General features: G+C 41.2%; 1 protein-coding gene and 1 long non-coding RNA gene across 11 annotated transcripts in view; both read left to right on the top strand.

Moving 5' to 3' along the window:
* Positions 1-10: 10 nt before the first annotated feature.
* Positions 11-4,023, top strand: LOC128838340 (uncharacterized). 2 transcript variants are annotated; one of them, XR_008445157.1, is made up of 4 exons: positions 11-32; positions 1,891-1,963; positions 3,014-3,081; positions 3,732-4,023. It is a non-coding gene; the product is annotated as an uncharacterized LOC128838340 (long non-coding RNA). The 2 variants fall into 2 exon arrangements; XR_008445158.1 differs by lacking the exon at positions 11-32 and adding an exon at positions 1,007-1,028.
* A 1,001-nt stretch (positions 4,024-5,024) lies between these two features.
* The window catches only part of SEC31A (SEC31 homolog A, COPII coat complex component), a 71,125-nt gene continuing 55,225 nt past the window's right edge, over positions 5,025-20,924 (top strand). For all 9 annotated transcript variants that reach the window (XM_054031104.1, XM_054031105.1, XM_054031106.1 and 6 more), the window contains exons 1-7: positions 5,025-5,034; positions 10,820-10,902; positions 11,605-11,728; positions 15,648-15,846; positions 17,174-17,269; positions 19,602-19,742; positions 20,272-20,414. In XM_054031104.1, coding sequence (XP_053887079.1) covers positions 10,824-10,902; positions 11,605-11,728; positions 15,648-15,846; positions 17,174-17,269; positions 19,602-19,742; positions 20,272-20,414 — 782 coding nt within the window. In that variant the 5' untranslated portion in view covers positions 5,025-5,034; positions 10,820-10,823. The remainder of the gene's footprint in view (positions 5,035-10,819; positions 10,903-11,604; positions 11,729-15,647; positions 15,847-17,173; positions 17,270-19,601; positions 19,743-20,271; positions 20,415-20,924) is intronic.

Consider the following 20,924-nt stretch of genomic DNA (forward strand, 5'->3'; position numbering starts at 1 on the left):
TGCCAGCGCTGATGGAACGCGCCTTCAGATTGGTGAGCGCCTCTTCTCTGCCCTTTCTGATTGGTTCTCGCTTCTTTTTTTTTTTCCGTTCGCTAGCCCCTGCGCTATGGAAGCGAGGCTTTCATTGGTCGCTGTCCTCCCCGCGTTCCTGTGACCACACCTCCTCAGCGACCCCACCCCACATGGCTAAGCGGAAGCAGGAAATAGAGAGGGAAGAGAAAGGAGAGTTGAACCAATCAGAAACGGCGCAGGAGGAGGCAGCCAATCAAACCCAGCGTACTTGGAGCCAATGGAAGCGGCGCTCTCTGTCTGGGGGAGGCTATATCCGGGTTACTGGTCGCGCGCCCCTTCCTTTTCGTCTCTAGCTGCTGTGGGGCGTGTAGCGCTGGCGCGGAGCGGGGCACCAGGCTTCTCCCTGGGGAAGGCGCTGCCCGAGGGGACGCTGCCCAGCCCCCAGCCAGCGCCATGGGCCCCAGGCGGGGAGGCGCTGAGGCAGTCGGGGCGCCACGTGGCGGCTCTGGGGCCCAGCCGGGGCCGGGCTCTGCCTGAGGGGGGCCGAGCTGTTGGGGTCATAGGCTCATTCCTGTGTGGACGGAAGGGGCCTGGGGCTTGACCCCGAGTCCCAGTTCACGTGCTGTGTAGGCGGGTACGTCGCAGCCGGGGCCTGAGAGCGCTCTGCCCCCCCCCCCCCCCCCCCCCCGCGCATGGAACATCCCTCAGATCCAGGGTAAGTGAGTCGTGGTTAGCGCTAGCCTGTCCTTGTGCCTTGACGGGGTTCGGCAGGGAGCCTGGTGGCTCACATTGTGTCTAGAGACACGCCTTCCCGCTCAGGCCTTGCACAGCAGGCTCGAGCACTTCAGCGTGAGGCTCTTTATGCTGCCTACTTTACAGGAAAGAGGCCCAACGTAACTTGATTAGTGCACCCGCAGAAATTAAACTAACCCTTAAGTGCTTTACTGGAACAAACCCGTGGATGGCTAATTTCTCCTGTGCTGTACCAGATCTGTTCGGTGTAGCTCCAGTAGCCAGTGAGCACTACTGTTTTACAGATCTCGGGTAAAGGTTAATGTTGGCGTGAGGGCATGTGCAGAATTACTGGCATACTCTGGTATAAGAATTTAAAACTTTCTGGAATTTAAGACTCTTGTGATAAAGAGGGAACCTTGACAGCTATTCTAAAGCTAAAGTAGCAGTTGATCTACCTGAAGCATGAGGGGATGAAAGGAGGAGAGAGATGGAACATCAGCAAGAACTTGCTGTATTGATGGCTCTCAATACTGAATTGTGTATGAACTAATCCACAGAACAGATACGTTGCAGGCAATGGTGGTGCAAGATTCACTCCGTCATCGGCATGCCTTAGCCTTGACTGGAGGAACCTTTCTGGGTGCAAGTGTAACTGAATTGCCATGAGCATTAACTTGTCGTCCACACTTGACCCTAGAAGAATACCCAATGTTTTACTGTGTTGGCTTTTGTAACCTGCCCACTAGAAAATGGACCTAAGCCATCAACTAGCTATTAGATAATGAAAACCTTTGTCACATGTGACAGACATCTACTACTTTCTTCTTAGAGCCAAGTGAAGTGTTGGTTCAAGGGGTGGTTAAGTGCTACTGTTCACTTAATATTTACTTGACACATGTCCAATGATTAAAACCTTTTCACTGCTGTTCACATCATGATGTGCTGTGATTAATATCTGTTTGGATGAGGATATGTGATTTAAAAACCGACATAATGTGCTGACATAACTTAAGTGGAAGGCTGGGTTAAGCCAGTAGCTATTACTAATGCAAATAACTGTTGCTGCTAATGTTGATACTTTTTGCACTGATGTAATTTTGGGAAGAAAAATCACTTTTAAAATGTATGTTCTTACTCCTTTAGGGATTGTTCTACTGACAAGATCTGCCAGGCAAGCTTGGAATCTGGAAGTTCACATTACTTAGCTATTGTTCAGGTGAGGGTTTCATTAAGTGATTTTGATTTAAGTACAGCTGATTTTCCTAATTAAACTTCACATTTGAAAGACTGTTGTTGAATCCAACAATAATTTAAGGCTGTTTAAAAGTGAGAACTAGATATTTAATTTTACCTACATTCTTTAGGAAGGGGCATCACTTCCCATCAAAGTCTAAACTGATTGTAGAAGAGAGATTGGCAACTTAGCAGTGAATTGCAAGAAGTTGTAACTTGCCGATGTTAGGTGTAAGTAGTCCTCTTCTCTGATGTGGGGTTTGGTTTTTTTTCCCCCCACACTGTGACTGACTTAACTGACAAAATAACTTAAGTGTAGATCAAGTACTAAGCATCAAAGAAAGGGGGGGCCTCTGTTTTTTTTATTATTATTATTATTTCTTTTGCCCTGTAACAGTGCTGCAGTGGTAGAATCCCTTGTGTCCTACCCCAAAAGTATCTTCCTCCAAGGCCTGTGTTCCTTGCTGGCCTGTTTCCTGTCCTGAGCAGATAAAGTTGCTTACATCATGGTTCAGCAAGTTCTGTGGGGGGAAGGGGAGGGAGAAGGAAGGGGAGAGAAGAAAAGTGAATAAAAGGTGAAAATAGAATATTTAAAACTATTGAAATAAAAGCCCCAAATAACCTTGGGTTTAGAGAGCCTCCCACATTTTAAATGTGGCTAGAGAATAATTAACTTGGTTTTCTCTTCAAAAAAGTGTATTTTTATCAAGTTTAGAACTTGATTGGGAATTGGCAAACCATGTATAAAAGCTACGCGTAAAGATTTGCAAGATGAACATTGTAAGTTTTTTTAATGTATTGTGTTAATTTGTTTTGCCTAGTGTCCAATGATTAAAACCTTTCACTGCTGTTCACATCATGACTCACTGTGATTAGTGTTTGACTGGATGAGGACATGGGGTAAAAAATTCAAACTACATTTAAAAACATTGGTAGTCAGTTCAGTTTGCAGATTAAGAAAAACATAAAATACACTTCTGGAATTCATTCGGTTTGCATATATAACAAAATAACTTCTCCTTTCCCTCCCCAGCATTAAATTATTGCTCTTGACTTGTGAAAGGTGAACTAAGACTTTTCTGACTGCACTTGTTGACGTGGGTAAGAATGAATGCTTTTTTGTTAATCTCTTTGTTTGCTGATTCAGTTTGTGCCTGGTATTGTATCTCAGAACAGTGTATTACAGCATATTAGTCTGTACTATAGTACCTCAGTGCAACTAGTTTGGGTCTGACCTTGTTTCTGATTCTGACTTCTTTTTTATTTTTGTTAGACCCATTGTGTTTGTTAGGAGTTTATTTTGTATATTCAGACCCCAGGTCTTGGAGATGACAAGGGGATAATTTAAAATAAACCGAACCAGACAGTAATGAGCATGCTTTCTAAAATAAACCTGTAAAAATTGCACCAGTCTGTTTCTAGAAATACAAAAAATTGTTTACACACTACCGGGAGGACATCCTAATTGTGGTTGTAATAGACTGTGGGCTTTATTGAACTGTTACTGAGCTTGGTAACATGCAGAGACAAGATGGGTGAGGTAATTTTTATTCAACCAATTATTGTTGGGGAAAGAGACAAGCTTACACAGAGCTGTTCTTCAGGTCTATCTAGGGAATTTAGGAACATTTACTGAAGTTGTGGGCTTATTGAGCGAAACCCCCTAAGAATGTTGAAGTAGATGTTAATCTGCACTAAATTAGACCTGTATCTCTATTGTCAAAGATCTAATATGATTTTTTACTTTTCAGGTAATTGTGAAGAGTTTCTATGTTCCATCTGAATTTCTTCTTTCACCTTTAATGAAGATACTTGAAAATTGTTTAATTTGTTTCCTCTTTTTCATTGAGGGGGTTAAAGTAATCTAGTTGCTGATGTAATGCTTTTTATAGTGGAAAAAGTAGTGGTGAAGGCAAGAAATCGGTCTCAACGCATTTGTTTCAGCTGCAACCTGTAGATCTTGGGAGACTGCTTTCGGAGGCTGTTGTAAAATCCTCTTCATTTGTATAGTTAATAAACATGATATGCTGCCCTTGATTTAAATATGTGGCGTCTTGGCTTTATTTCTATTAATTCTCTGTTCTCACTGCTGTAGAATAAGTGCCTCAAACACGAATGAGCTCTAAGCCTCATAACACTGCTGTTAGTTAGGAAACCGTCCCTTGTTTTCAGCTGGGGAATTATACTAGTAGCAGTCACATAATATTCAGCATGGAGGGAGAAATGTGACTTTTCCATGAAAATGGCAAATCCCAGTCATTCACCCCACTAAAGGTGTTCAAAATGCTTTGCACTTGTTGGGGCTGGGCTGGTGTGGTGGAGAGGCAAAGGATGGTGAAGGGGGCCAGCTGCCCACAACTTATTTTGTGCCTTCAATGCTAGGGTCTTGTACTGAATAGCAGAACATTTTGGCAGTGGAATTTGGTCACAGATCAGAAACAAAGGTGAGGCTGCAGAACTGTACTGGGCAAGTACGTTGGAGCCTCATCTTCTATAAGGTTGTGGGGCTCTTTCCAAAGAAAGGAGAAGGGACAAATGTTTCATTCCTTCAGGGCTCGGCTGTTGGCCAGGGCTGCTAGAACCATTTGTCTAGTGGTACTGAGAGCCCCTGAACCCAACTAAACCCGCTGTATAATGGAAACCACTTCAAGGGGGGGCAGCACCCCTACTTCCAGTGGGGTGAGGGCAGCCATCCAGCTGCTCCACCGTTAGAGCTCTATTCAAACTCCCCCGCGTAGCCGCCGCCGCAGGGGGCTGAGCCGGGCTGCCCGGGCCGGGGTTGTAGTGCCAGCTCGGCAGGCCGCCTGGACGGGCACGGGCACGGGCTCGGCCCCTCCGCAACCCGGGCCCGCCTGCCCCCTGGCGCTGGGAGCTGCGCGGCCCGGAAGGCGCCGGCCGGCCGGCCGGGCGGGGTCTCGGTGCCGGAAGCCGGGCTGACGAGGGCGGCGCTCCGGCTGCCACGTTGAAGCGGAACGCGGAGGAGCCGGGGGCAGGGAGCTGAGCCAGCGCAGCGGGACGTGGGGCGCCGCGGAGAGCCCAGCCCGGCCCCGCCAGGTGAGGGGAAGCGGAGCGGGCCGGGCGCTGCCGGGTCTCTCCGTTCCTAGGGCGGGGGGTTGCCAGCTGGGGCCTGGGCTCCGTGTGGGCAGAGCGGCCCTATCTCGCAGGGTCCCCCCGGGCGCTGGGCAGAGCAGCCTCGCTTCCCCGGGGCCTCCAGCTCGCTGGCGTGGCCTGGGCCGGCCTCTGCTGCTGGCTCTGCCGCTCTGGGACTGGGATCGGGCGTTTTCTCTGCTGCAGGGCCAGTCCCTAAAAGCCAGGGCATACTTTGTGCCAGGGCTAAGCCCCGCCACCCCTGGGCTTGGCACTTAATAGCCCCGGCACCGCTCGGCTTGCCTTGTCAGCTATTAAAGTAGCAACGTTACTTGTGTCCTGGCTCCTCTTTCATTACAAATTAAGCACCGCTGAAAGCCGCCTTGCTGTCAGCTGAAAAGTGACAAACTCTCATCCTAGCCCCTCTACCCGGAGCAGTGGAGGGTCCTGTGGATATCAGGCTACATCTACACTACAGGGGGGAGTCGATTTAAGATACGCAAATTCAGCTACGTGAATAGCGTAGCTGAATTCGACGTATCGCAGCCGACTTACCCCGCTGTGAGGACGGCGGCAAAATCGACCTCTGCGGCTTCCTGTCGATGGCGCTTACTCCCACCTCCGCGATAAATCGATCCCCGAGAGGTCGATTTCTACCCGCCGATTCAGGCGGGTAGTGTAGACATAGCCTCAGTGTTGTGGGAAGAGTGATTAGACGTAGCTTTGTCATAGTAGCCTCTGAGGTTGTTTAATATATTTTACTAATCTGTATCTCATAACTTACTTCAAAACGCACGTAATATGGATTTGGTACTTCTAGGGTTTATAACCTAACCTTAATTTTAAAAAGTTATGCTCCATCTACACCATGTTTCCAAAAACTTCTGTATAAGCCATCTTTAAACACAGTATCCAACCCCAGAGTGTAGATGGAGCCTTAAAGCTCTTTAGGAAAAGGGATTCTAGAAAGACAAAGAAAGATTGCACGATTGCGCTGAGGATCACATATTAATAACCATTTTGAGATTTTCGTCTTGCTTGTATTATCCAAGCTAGTAGATATGTAAATATTACCCTACCGCAGTTACATGGAGATACAGCTATTTTGTAGCAAAACTTATCTGAATGGGAAAAATAGTTTTGGGAATATTTCTAGTGACTAGTCCAAATACAATCCTGAATCTTTGATTTGCAGCTCCCAGATGTTATTAATAGATACTGTAAAAATACTTGTAATTATAAATGTGCATGTAAGAAAGTATATTTCTCCACTCTTTTAGTCAATGAATTTGTATTGTTAGTGAGATAATTTTTATTTTCATTTGTAAAATATATGCATCTTTTATAGCCTTTCTGTACTGTAATATATTGACCATACCATGCTATAAGTAAAAAGTATTAAGGAAAAAAACATGAGCCTCAAAGGTGCTGAATCATTCAGGATATCAGGCCACATGCTAGAACTTCTCTAGCGAACTATATTTATGAGTGGTTCACTAGAAAAGTGCAGTAACGTGTTTTTCCTGGACAGTATAGATGGGGCTGTAGTGCCAACATGGCAACAGCAAGACTTTCAACATACACATTTTCCTTTGCCAATACACTTGTGACTCAAAGTGAAGCTATGTCATTACCATGGTATAAAATAGACACTGTCAAACAGATGTATTCCTTAGACTGACGTCCAACCAATCTTGTGGTGCTAAAGAATTTATGAAATTTACTGTTATGTTATAAAGAAGAGGGGAGACGATCTGTTTTGTTATGTTCTCTTTTAAAATGGTGTTTGGTTCATCAAAGTCATTAAATAATGTCACTCAGTGTCCACCTGGCAGTGATCTCTCCTATGAGGGAGGGATCCCAGTTGGTCCTGGCAGAGAGTGGACAGCGGAGTACCCTGCATGTATAGCTGTTTTTAACAGTAGAAGTATAGGCTATGTGAAAATTAGAGTAGGATTTATGTGTACATCCACTCTAGAAATCACTTTTAATATCCAGAAAAAACTCTGGAAAAGCAAGCCTTGTTATGAACAAATGCAAGAGATTCCTTATCTAAAATGGAACTAGACACAGTAATATGCGTCTTTGTGATTCCCCAGGTGCTTCATGGGTGTCTGCACGCTGGATGAGGACACCCAGAAATCATCTTTTCCTTGAGCAGTTTCAGAGAAGGATTGTGCAACCTTGGCCCTTTTTTACTTAAGGGTTTGAAGTCCAGACAGGATCTTTCCACACAACAGCGTTCTTCAGCCCAGTGGAGCACACACCTGCTTGGCTTAGAGTCAGACTCCCAACTAAACCTCACTCAAGTTCTTAGTTTTAAAAGTAGAATGAGGATACACAGGGTACTTTCAGCATGAGGTGCCCTACTAGAATTGTTTTTAATTCAGTTATATAAAGAGATCTAATTTTTTAAATTATTTTTGAGGTCTGCTACAAACTAACTTTGTAAAATATCCCCCTAAAGGATACAAAATTCAGATGAGTGAGACAAACTGTGTGTTGCCTATTAAATTATCAAGAGCTCTGCTGAAAAGACCTTTGTCTAGCAACAGTCTAAGAACTCCTGATATTGATTATGATGTGCATATTTGATGTAAGATGCAGAGTTCACAGTTAGGGTCCAACCAAATTCACGGCCATGAAAAACGCGTCATGGCGGGAAACCAGCCTTTCTCAAATTGGGGGTCCTGACCCAAAAGGGAGTTGTAGGGGGGGGTCACAAGGTTATTTTAGGGGGTTGCAGTACTGCTACCCTTGCTTCTGTGCTGCCTTCAGAGTGGGGTGGCCCTTGGCCAGGCGCCCAACTCTGAAGTCAGACCCTGTCAGCAGCAGTGCAGAAGTAAGGGTGGCAACACCATACCATAGCACCCTTACTTCTGCGCTGCTGCCTTCAGAGCTGGGCGGCTGGAGGGTGGCGGCTGTTGACTGAGGGCCCAACTCTGCCGGCAGCAGAGCAAAAGTAAGGGTGGCAATACTATACCATGGTATCCTTGCTGCTGCTGGCAGCGGCTCTGCCTTCAGAGCTGGGTTCCCAGCCAGCAGCCGCCGTTCTCCAGTTGCCCAGGTCTGAAGGCAGCGCCACCGCCAGCAGCAGCACAGAAGTAAGGGTAGCAGTATCGCAATCCCTCCTCCCCCACGCACACACACACAATAACCTTGCAAACCCCCCCACAACTCCTTTTTGGGTCAGGACCCCTACAATTACAAAACTGTGAAATTTCAGATTTAAATAGCTGAAACATGAAATTTACGATTTTTAAAATCCTATGACCGTGAAATTGACTGAAATGGACCATGATTTTGTGGGCCCTATTCATAGTATAATTATCTGGGTATGTGTTGTCAGAATGAACTTCTGTAGTGTCAAGATTGAAATCAAGTACAGGAAAGAATTAATTGAAACCTTCCCATTATCATAGAGTAAGTGTGGCCAATAAAGACATTTACATTTTGAGTGTTCCCACTACTCCCTTCTCTAAGAAAATGTTCCTCATTAAATAAAAATCAGAGGACAAGATATGTTGTGCCTTACTATTAATTTGCCCTACAATTTTAAAGTCTATTTTTGGGTCAGTATGACATTAGATTAATTATTATAAGCATTTTACAAAGGTTGAACAAACTCTTTTTTTCTGTTGGAAGTAATTTTCAAATTACCATTGCAACCTTGCAAAACTCACCAGTCCAGCTAGTGCAAAAAGTTATATTATACATCTTTGGCCAGGGTTGGCAGTTTTCCAGGAAAAACTAGTTTAGGACGGAGTGCTGCTAAATACGGTTTAAACCAGGAAAGTGGGAAAAATAATTGCTTCAGTGTCCAGCAACTTCAGCGTGCATAGGACAAATCTTTTCAAACTTTGGATACGTCCATTCAAAACTAAGGAATAGGTTCAATCTATTCACTACATCAAAGTTGGTCTTCTGCTACAGAATGTTGTAGGCCAAGTGGGTTAAGGTCGTTGTTTTAGCTGTTGTAGTTATACTATACTATACTATAGCAACTCTTCATGCTTCTGATTGCTTAATGCAACTGTGCATTATTGTTGTTTTTATATAATCAAATGTTTTTGACTTTTGTTTATATAATATCGAAATATGAGTCATGACATGTATAACTTCCTTGAGAAAATACAAACCCAAATATATACAGACATTCCCATGTTCAGCATCATAATGACTATATTATTACACCCAAGTGCAGTTTTGCTCTTTATTTGTACAACCCTAAATTAATCTGTGTAGCTACTGCCTTAAGTAACCACAGTTTGAATATGTAATTTAAACTAGTATAATGCAATGTGCATGAATGAAACAATTTTTAAAATAGCAAATTTGCCTCATACTGGGACTACGGTAAAAACCTTGATTTTACTTGGTAACAATCAGCTCTGGTAATTACCATGCCATCCCTGCCTTGAGTAAGTAAATTTTTGCAAGCCTGAATTATTATATTTCGTTTAAAATGTCTCTGTGTTGCAAAGTCTTTTAGATTACTATGTGCTGGGCTCTGTTTAGGAGGCATTTGATGAAAAATTTGAGCATTTTCCAGCAAACTTTGAGCTGAAAAAACAGTTTATCAGTTGCTTTTTTTTTCTGAATTATCTTGCATCACATGATAATTAACCTTTGCACTTCTTCACACAACTTTTTGTTCATGCACAAAAGCTGCATAAATCCTGTTGTGAGGACTGTGTGACTCAAAGTTGTTGAGCATTTCAGGCTTTCACTTAAACTTTCACTTCCTTTTAAACCATTAACTGGAAACCACAATTAGGAGAAAATTCTTGGCACTTCAGAATGTCATTATTATGGGAACCATATAACCTTTTCCTGGGTGATAAGGTAGAAGATGGTAACTGAAAAACTGTTGATGTCTGAAATGAGTATTTCATATTACTTATCTTTTTATATACACATGCTACCTCAGCCTGTATGGGAAGAGGGACATACCTAGAGGGATACTTTAAATTTTTTTTGTACTTACTATTGTTAGACGTAACACCTAAAGTTACTAGAATTTAAAGAGATTAGAAAAAGCATGTTTTTATCTTTTTTGCTTGCTTGCTTTGTACATTTGACAAGCCTTTACGTGGAGTCAATTTCATTGTTTTCTCTGTATAATCAGTCAGGGATTGTTGTTTGTGTGGGTCTTGCACAACATTTAAAAATAGGGAAATGTTGTTAAACCACAAAAATTGGCAGACAGATTCAAGGACAAGTATTGCACCTGAAACTGCTTTACATTAATTTCTTGAGAGTGCTAGAATGCAAGTTAACTATGTCCCTAAAATCTCACCAAGGAACAGAATTAGGAAATTCTTTGACATGGTTTTAGAAACCAATGTGGTGGTTTTCAATAGTGACTTTGTGGTAAGTTTCATTAGTTTCAGCTCTGATGACAGTTTACGAATGTCAGTTTGGGCATTTAGAAACATGGACAGTATTTTAATTTAAATGTAACAGCTGCTGCAAGATATCAAGTTATATCATGTAAACTCTTATTAGCAAAGGCATTTGGTCTAAGAACAGAATCTCACAGCAGTTGCTGTGTTCCCCAGGTTTATTTAGTTTCATTCAACATGTTTAGTAAATATTAATTTCCTGTAAACTTCAATAATATTTCACCATTGCCCTCCTCCATACAAACGCCACATCATACCCACAGTTCCATGTACAGCCCATTTCCCCTCTGTTGTACTGGTGCCATTTCCTCCAGATTTTCTGTATTACAAAAGTTATCTTCTTTTAGCAGGATGAAGTTAAAGGAGATTGATCGTACTGCTATGCAGGCCTGGAGCCCTGCCCAACAACATCCCATTTACCTGGCTACAGGTAACTTGCTGAAGAGTATGGTCCCTACCCATGGGGCTTTCTATGCATATGGTGTAGATTATAATATACTCACTGTACTTGTAGTTTATAATAGAAAATGAATGTCCTGAAGGCCGAAATACTGATTGAGAATGTAATGCAGTACGCACTTGAAATCACTTTTCAACCTCTGGAGTATCAGCTTTCCTTAGAAATCAAAACCCCAGCCTACCATATACCTTGTAAACGTGCATGTTTGCCCTAAATGTACGGCAGCGTTGGTAACTTAATTTCAAGGCTTCTCTTTCCTAAATCATAGGATTACATGACCCAGTCTTTACCAACGGCTTGCAGTTTCTCAGTAGTTTTGGCTGCCAAAACTATTGCCTTTCAGTCAATTTCTGAGTTTCTTCTGATATTTGTGTGGGATTCTTACACAGCAGCAGCGGAGGGGAAAACATCACACACCTCCCTTTTTCTGTTTTTTTAAATTTTATTTTAATGGGAAAATTTGGTTGTAAAACCAGGAAGGGGATTTAGGGGCAGGTGAAATACCTGAAACTACTTTCAACTCCCTTTTTAAAAAAAATCGACTGTTTTGTGTTCAGTGTACCTCTGAGACACTGAAGATTTTATTTCCTTTGTATGATTTGATACTTTAGTAATTTGCAATTCCGTATTTTGTATTATGTCATTCTGATACAATAGTATGTTTCTGCGTAGGTACATCTGCTCAACAGTTGGATGCAACTTTCAGTACCAATGCTTCTCTGGAAATATTTGAATTGGACTTGTCTGATCCTTCGTTGGATATGAAATCCTGTGCAACTTTCTCCTCCTCGCACAGGTATGAATTGGGGTTCCAGATTTATGGTCTGCTTTATAAAAATGCATTTTTTGTGGCATGATATGGACTGCAAAGATAGCGTATGAAGCTTTAGCCCTGTGTCAGTGTTATTAGGAAAGGTAAGAAGGATGGACTTGTGATTAAAGTTGTAGACTTGGACTCTGGAGACCTGGTTTCAGTTCCTGTTTTGTCACAAATATCTTGGGCTGGTATCCGTTGGGTGATAGAATCATAGAAATGTGGGACTGGAAAGGAACTCGATAGGTCACCTAGTCCAGTGTCCTGCACCCATGGCCTGACAGGTGTTTGTCTAGCCTGTTCTTAAAAACCCCCAATGACAGACATTCCACAGTCTCTGTCAGTAATTTGTTCTGGTGCTTAACTACCCTTATAGTTGGGAAGTTTTTTTCTAATGTCTAGCTTTAATCTTCTTTGCTGCAATTTTAGTCCATTACTACTTGTCCTGTCCTCAGTGGTTAAGGAGAAAAAATTATCACCCTCCTCTTTATAACAACCTTTTACATATTTGAAGATTATCACATCCCCCCTCAGCTTTCACTTCTCCAGAAGAAACAAACCCATTTCCACCACCCCCCCCCATCTTTCCTCGTAGGTCATGTTTCCTAGACTTTTTTTGTTGATCTCGTCTGGACTGTCTCCAATTTGTTCACGTTTCCCAAAGCGTGGCACCCAGAACTGGACACAGTACTCCAGTTGAGGCCTTATCAGTTCTGAGTAGAGTGGAATAATTACTTCTCGTGTCTTGCTTACAGTGTTCCTGCTAATACATCCCAGAATTATATTTACTACTTTTGCAACAGTATTACATTGTTGATTCATACTTAGGCAGTGATCTACTACTACCCACAATCCTTTTCTGCAGTTCTCCTTCCTAAGCAGTCATTTCCCATTTTTCATTTGTGCAGTTGATCATTCCTTCTGTGACAAAGTTCCTCCTCTACCTTGGTGGGTCCTGTGCTTATTGGTGGATATGCTCGCTTCACAGATTCACCCTGTGGGTCAGGAAACAGTCCAGAGACCTTCCCCTCTGGTGGAAGCTATAGTCCAGGTCAATTCCTCCTGTGTTGGATCAGGAGTGGGGAGGTATGGGGGGGAACCCTCTACTCCAGATTCTAGCCCAGGGCCCTGTGGACTGCAGCTGTTTAGAGTGCCTCCTGGTAAAGTTGCACAACACCTACAACTCCCTGGGCTACTTCCCCATGGCCTCCTCCCAACACCTTCTTTGCCCTCACCACCAGACCTTCCTCCTGATGTCTGATAACGCTTGTACTTCTGAGTCCTCTAGCAGTACACCTACTCACTTTCAGCTTCTTGCACACCTCTTGCTCCCAGTTTCTCACACACACTTCCTCTCCTCTGGCTCCCCATGGCTTGACTGGAGTGAGCCCTTTTATAGCATCAGAGGGGCCTTAATTAGTCAGGTGCTTAACTGCCTCACCTGACTTTTAGCAGGTTAATTGGAGTCAGGTGGTCTATTAGCCTGGAGCAGCCCCTGCTCTGGTCACTCAGGGAACAGAAAACTACTTATCCAGTGGCCAGTATATCTCCCTTCTGCTACTCTGCTGTTCCCAACTGGTCTGGGTCTATCACACTTCCTAAGTGTGATACTTTGTATTTGTCCTTATTGAATTTCATCCTATATAATTCAGACCATTTTTCCAGTTTGTCAAGATCATTGTGAATTCTAATCCTGTCCTCTAGAGTGCTTGCAACCCCTCCTAGCTTGGTATCGTCCACAAAATTTATAAGTGTGCTTTTTTTTGTAGGCATCCTTTCATCTGCGAGAGACAGTGGGAATTGCAGCCTACGATGCAGATGGTTTGCAATGTCTCATGTGACTAAATAGTCTAATCCAAGATTTGCATGATCTTTAGTGTACTCTCTATGCCGTTATCTAAATCATTTATAAAGATATTGAATAGGACTAGACCCAGGACACATTCTTGCAGGACCCCACACAATATACTCTTCCAGGTTGATTGTGAACCACAGATAACTACTCTCTGAGCACTGTTTTCAAGCCAGTTGTGCACCCACTTTGTAACAAGTTTGTCTGTATTTTTCTAGTTTGTTTATGAGGCATGTGAGACAGTATCAAAAGCCTCACTAAAGTTGAGCTATATCACATCTACTTCTTCCCCCAATCCGCACGGCTTGTTACCCTGTCAAAGAAGTATATTAGGTTGGTTTGACATGATTTGTTTTGTTTTAATGTAAAGGAAGATAACAGAGCCCTGAAGAATTTCCAGAGAGCAGAGGGAAAGTGTTAAGTGTGCTCTTAAAAATAGGAAAAGGCAGTTATAGCTTCCACATGTTGTGTCATCCTATTGTGGTTAGGTATTGCGGGGGACCCATTTGATGTACCTGCGTGTTTTGGTTTTGCATTCCATATGTAGTTCAATACTTACACCTAGCTATTGGGAAGAAACGTTCCTGATTGTTTTGCTTCATTTAGACCCATATTACTTCTAACTTCATGCTGTGTATTTAGCTATAACTTATATAATTAGCATTAAAAATCCAAAAAGCCATCCTATTGACATCTTAGTGGCACTTGCAGTAGCATTGTAGTGGCTTTCATTCATTGTAAATTGGCCATAACAATGTCAATGAAAGCGTGAGATGCTCTTTTTGGAGATAGAGAAGGATCTGAAAACTTTCCATTGACACTGGATTAGGTCCATTAATCTTTCATACCAGATACAATGTCAGCACAAACATTAGTCCTTCCATTGACCCATAGTACTCTGTGGAGGTGTGTGCAACACTTACAGATTGTCAGCTGTTCATCAGTGAATAAGCTGTAGTGTCAGCATTAATGTATTTTTATCAAAGATATGTATGACCGAAATATAGTGTATTGTAGCCCGGCTACACTGAGATATATAAATATCTAAATCCCTTGAGGGATGATGATAATGTTTTACACCACCTTATTATGTAGATGGAAGTTAATTCCATTTCATTCTCTACAGTCCATTTTTAAATAATGATGCACAAGTCTAAGATTGTTTTCCAAAGATTTACACCAAACACAATTGCCGGAACTTTTAGAAATTATAAATTGATTAAATTGTAATCTGTACAAAACAGAAACTGTGTCTTCCTTGTACAATATCTAACAAGATGGGGTCCTGAATCTGATTAGGGCCTTCGGCTGCTATCTTAATATAGATAATAACCGAGAACTGCTCAACATCAGGTTAAAGATATAAAATGTAAGTTAGTTGTGCTGCATATATTCCTCTTGCTCCTTGGAGCATTCAGCATATAATATTGATTAATGGCGGCATTGTTAGTGCTGATGTAATTTTTTTAAAAAGTCCTACCTCTTGGGTTTGTTTTGTTTTTTGTAGAAACTTGTTAGTTTGCTTTCCAAATGCATTAAGGCCACTTTGTAAGAGCAATGCCACAAGAGGGTGTGTCGTTATGTGGACGAAATGTACTCTTTGCATGGCTGAACATACAGGAATATTGTTTTGTTATAAAACAACTTCGTTTAAAAAAAGGAAATCTGGATATTTACAGATTCACCAAGCAGTGTACACCAATATCAGAGATTTATGTGATTACTTGTAGTTGGCTATGCTTATAATTCTCATTCAGGGATCACCTTTGCAAACATTATCTCAAAAAACCCTATGAGGTAAGTAAGTATTCTGACTTTAGAGCCTTGAACTGAGGCAAATATAGGTTGTGACCTGTCCACTGTCACACTTTTGCCAGAATGGGAGAGCTAGGAATAGAACCTAGCAGTTCTCAGTCTGATCTTACCACCAGCCTGCACTTCCTCCCATAAAGTGTTAGTGTTTTTTATCAGGGAAAACATTATGATGTTCTGGCACTTATAATGATATGGTAATGGATCTTCTTAAATTGTTTATTTTTTATCTTGTAGGTACCATAAATTGATATGGGGACCTCATACAATGGCTTCAGATGGTAGTCTTTCTGGAGTTCTAATTGCAGGCGGTGAAAATGGAAATATTATTCTGTATGATCCATCTAAAATTATGGCTGGAGAGAGTGAAGTTATAATTGCACAAAAAGACAAGCACACTGGGCCAGTAAGAGCTTTGGACGTGAATATTTTCCAGGTTAGATTTTTTTTCTTCAGTATACACTGTCATGGATTAGTAACATGGATTAGTAGGAAATGTTCTTCTCTTGTGATTTTTGGGGGAAAGTTGTATAAATATTTTTGCATATTTTAAAAAAGAAAACAATCTTTGATACTAATCATTATTTGACCTGAAATAATTTTTAAAATCTGATCTGCTTTTCACCATTTAGGGTATTTACTTTGTGTATTTTTCTGTTTAGACATTGAAATAAAATTGTTTTTCATTTTGTTTCTAGTCAGTTTCACTTTTCAGTTCTCATGCACTACTCAGTGTTATCATGGTTGCAGACAGATGTTGAAATTCCTCCCAAAAACTGTTTTCACTGAAATTTAAAAAATAACAACTAAATATTAGTTTTTAGGTTTTGTAACTCCCATTTTTGTATGTTGTTCCAAAATAAATGTTGGGGCCTAATAAAATGTTGGGGCCTAAAACTCATTGGCTTGACACAATTCTTAAAAGTAGTAGGGACTTAATCACAGAGCTAATTTAATTCCATCACTAATGAGGATTTACCTCTCAAGATATAGCATCTTTTCTCATTCATGACTGTTCTGTGAGATCTCCGTTTGTTTTGATTTACTAAGTAGCATTTTTTCTTTTGACACATGTTTTTACTAAGGCAGTAATTAGTTCAGTGAACTGTGTTCAAATTGCATGGTTTCTGTCCTTGTTTATTATGAAGTTGGAATCTGTTTTGCAACCAGCATTAGGGTATGAGCAAAATGCATTGCTATAATAGTTATTTTCCCTCTAGTTCATTCTCCTCAGATCCCATTGCTATTATCTTGGCATTCCTCTTCCACCTGTAAAACTGCTTCAAATGCTTCTCTTAACCTAGGAAATGTTTTTATAGGCCTTGATCTTGTGAATGCTTACTCATGTGTTTAACTTTACTCGCATTTGAGATCCCATTGAAGTCAGTGGGATTAGTAACACAAATAGAGGTAAGCACAAACTTAATTGTTTACAGGTTTGGGGCATTAGTACAATGGAGTCATTTTGTGCAACCCCATTCTTTGTGTCCATTTTCTGCATATGAATACTGCAGAAACCAAGAACACTGCCTTGGGAATTTAGGTCCAACTTGCTGCAGAGTATATGGGGTCTTGGCTAATAAATAGTATTAGAAATATTAAGGAATCTTGTACCTCCTCTGAAGTGCTCTTGTTGTGACAAGGGCTACGTTCTGAGCTAATGTCAATTGGCACAGCTCCATGGATTGGGCCCACAGCGTTTGGGAAGGTGAAGGCTGATGCCAGAAATACTCTCAATGTCTATTGGCATCTTTCTATTACAGACAAACCTTGTAGCATCAGGTGCTAATGAGTCTGAAATCTATATCTGGGACTTGAACAACTTTGCCACACCAATGACACCAGGAGCTAAGACCCAGGTACTGGAGTTATGTTTGTCAAATGATTTGAAGAACTCTGAAAAATATGCAGATTATTTAATTTACTTGAAATTGCATACAGACATACAGTATTGAAGCAGTTCTAAGCACCAATCTCTGTTTTCAAAAACTTAATTTAAATATTGCAAATATTACCTTGAATGTAGTTAAGTCCTAGATAAACATCTGTTGTTGTGAGATACATTCCTTAAAATAATTATGTAGATTTCTATTCAGGATAAGAATCATACAAGTATGTTGTTACATTATGTATATTGTATATATTTTGCTCCCAAACAATAAAATAACCCCCAGTGGATGTTTGTTTTTCTGATTGTAAATGTATTGACTGTTACGGCTAAAAGTGGAGATTTCTCTGTTTTGTTTTGAATGTGATCCATTAATAGCTTTGACCTTTATAAAGCAATACAGACAGGTTGTAATGAACACCACCACCTTTGTGAAAATTGACTCTGAAGTTACTGGAGACTTAAATTGCATTCCAAGTAACCAACAATAACTCTATTTATAATGATGTTAATTGTGACTGTAGTGCAGTTTGTGTCCAGTTCTGAATTCTTTTGCACACCCAAACTTCCCAGTAAAGTTAGAACACTAAACTCTTGTGTCGTTTGTCAGCAAAATGACTTATCAGTTGTTACACTTTCAAGTCAGAGTGAGCAAAATCCCATTGTTGTGCATTCCTTGTACTGTATTTTGTTTGGTTCCTATGTGAGATTTTCTACCATAATAGTACCAGAGACCTCTCCCAAACAGATCAAAGGGTTGAAGTTAGAGGCAGTTTTAACAAGAAAAGGCATGAAAGTTTGAGTTAGCTGTGGAATCAGCCAGTAATGACTCATCTTTTCATGGGGTAAGATTTTGCAGCAAGTTAAATCTGATGGGTCATTTTTGACCTGTCCCTAACTTTCATGGACGGAGTTGCATGTCAGTTCACCAATGGTTGTTAGAAAGCCAATTCTCTCTAGTTTCCGTGTGCTTTAAACATCCCTCACTACTCTATGGAGGCTGTGTTTTTTGTAGCCTATTTTGGCATGTTCTACTGTGTGTTTAAGTCTGAAGGATCTTTATGCTGCTGTGAAAGATGAAGATTAAAAAATAAGGTGTTAAACCTGGCTATTAATAGGTGGTAGGTTGTTAGGCGATAGGTGTGACAGTTGTAGATATTCATATGGAATGTATCATCTTAATAACACCACTGGTTAGCCTGTGTTTTGTTTAAAGAAGACGTGGAGAATAGAAGAAAATGTTAGTCTTCTGTCCTTTTTTTTCCTTCTTCGTGCTGTGTAAAGAAGGCCTGAAAGATGTTTGTGGTATTGTGTATTTTAAAGTTTATTTTTCTCTGTGTGAGTTTACATAGTTGTTAGTAGAAAAGCAGGTTGTATTTACCATGAAAAACTTTATGGTGCCTGGAGAACTAGTGAAGTTATTGTACAATAGTTATTGAGAGAATGAAAGTTGAGCCGTTGAGTAGCTATCTTAGGCTGTTTTAAAATGCTTTGATTTTAACTTGTTTTTTGTTATCAAATTAGTCCAATGACTAATGAACATTTGGGAAACATGTTAAAGATCCATGCCCTTTGAGTTAAGGTGTGAGAGCTTGTAATGCACATGCTCTGAGACACCCAAGAAATTTCTAACATAATCAGGGAAGGCCAGATTTAATCATAGAATATCAGGGTTGGAAGGGACCTCAGGAGGTCATCTAGTCCAGCCCCCTGCTCAAAGCAGGACCAATCCCTAACTAAATCATCCCTCAAAGCAGGACCAATCCCCAGACAGATTTTTGCCCCAGATCCCTAAATGGCCCCCTCAAGGATTGAAGTCACAATCCTGGGTTTAGCAGGCCAATGCTCAAACCACTGAGCTATCCCTCCCCCTAATAAGGTAAAAAAAAGTAAGCAGAAAAAAACTTTAACACTTGCCCCTCCAAACAAAAAACAAAACATACCGCTTGTCATTTTTCTATACATCACAAAAGACCAATGAAGGGCACAAGTCCAATTTTTAAATACTTTTTTGCGGGTCACTATTAAGCTCTGGGAGACAACAAACTTGCTCCGTCTTCCTCCATAGCTGGCAAATTTATCACAGGCAGAAAGGAAGGAGGGGTGCAGATAGCCAGCGTATATTTAAATGCATGGGTTTTAAAATTTCCTAATGTCAATATTTGTTCAGAAAGGTAAAATGAACACATGGGCTATGAGGATTAGCTTTGAAAACTTGTTGTTTTAGCCAACTTATCTAATCAAAAAAATGGAGCTCTCTGTTGGCAAAAAGAGACTGTTGGGACGTGTTTTGTTTGCAATAGCCTCCAGAAGACATCAGCTGCATTGCATGGAACAGGCAAGTCCAGCACATCTTGGCCTCTGCCAGTCCTAGTGGTCGTGCTACTGTGTGGGATCTGAGGAAGAATGAGCCTATCATCAAAGTCAGCGACCACAGCAACCGGGTAATTTATTATGTTAAACTATCAAGAGCCTGTATTAATAATCATGAATGATTAACTATTAGACTTATTCTTGACAAGTGACTGCACGGATTCTCATTAGACTCTTAAGTGACACAGGAACATGTCCCCATTTTATACTACCTGCTGTAAGATCTGTTAATTTTTAAAGGGCTATAATTGTATGCCAAAAGTGGATTATTATTTTAAATAATTAATTTTTGCAAATGATTAAATTAATATTTGGCCAGGAAGGAATTTGGTAGGGAGTTTAGGGTTCAGGCAAGAGAAGGGGACATTATGTATTACTCAGCAGTGAGAAGTCAGACTGGTTAAATGATGCGCACTATGCTGATAAATTCAGTATTGACCCATTCATGGCTGCAGTGGGAAGATTTAATTAAAATAGGCTGAAGTGGGAATAAACAGGGCCACGCTCCAGCCAGCGTTCTCCATGCTTCTGTTTTGGAGGGTTCCTTTTTTTATAGCTCTGCTTAATTATCTTGTGGTCTAACACTACTTTATCTATCAGATGCACTGTTCAGACTTGGCTTGGCACCCTGATGTGGCTACACAGATGGTCCTGGCTTCCGAAGATGACAGGTTGCCTGTAATTCAGATGTGGGATCTTAGGTTTGCTTCTTCTCCTCTTCGTGTTTTGGAAAACCATACAAGGTATTTATGTCGGCTAGTCTGTAAATCTTGAGTTTTGTTTGTTTGTTTAGCCATTTTCCCCATTCTAATCTTGGTTTGTACACAACTCTCTATCAGTTGGTATTAATGCCATCCCAATTTTAAGCTCCAAGGCAGATGCTTTAGCAGCTACTGTTATCCTTAATCTAGACTTTTAGTGATACAGCTAGCCTTGGTGCTCAGCAAACCTGTGCCAATGGGCCACTCTGGTTTTAAGGAGCTAGAACTGTGAAGCAGGAGCCCTGCTTTAATTTTAAAAAGTACATTTCTAGCTGTTTCCTTTGAGAAGAAACATTTACGTTTTTGAGACTATGTAAAACGATTGCAAGGGTGCAAAAGAAGCAGCAGCCAGGAGGGGTTGGGGAATCTAAAGATCCCACACCCATGCGAACACTCATATCCGCTTTCTAATCCAAAATGAGTTGCTCAAATTTGGGGTGTAGTCTAATGAATCCTTTCACTAACTTCCCTAAACCTTTGGCTGACCTGGTG

The sequence above is a fragment of the Malaclemys terrapin genome, chromosome 5 (genome assembly GCF_027887155.1).
Source record: "Malaclemys terrapin pileata isolate rMalTer1 chromosome 5, rMalTer1.hap1, whole genome shotgun sequence".
Taxonomy (NCBI): Eukaryota; Metazoa; Chordata; order Testudines; family Emydidae; genus Malaclemys; species Malaclemys terrapin.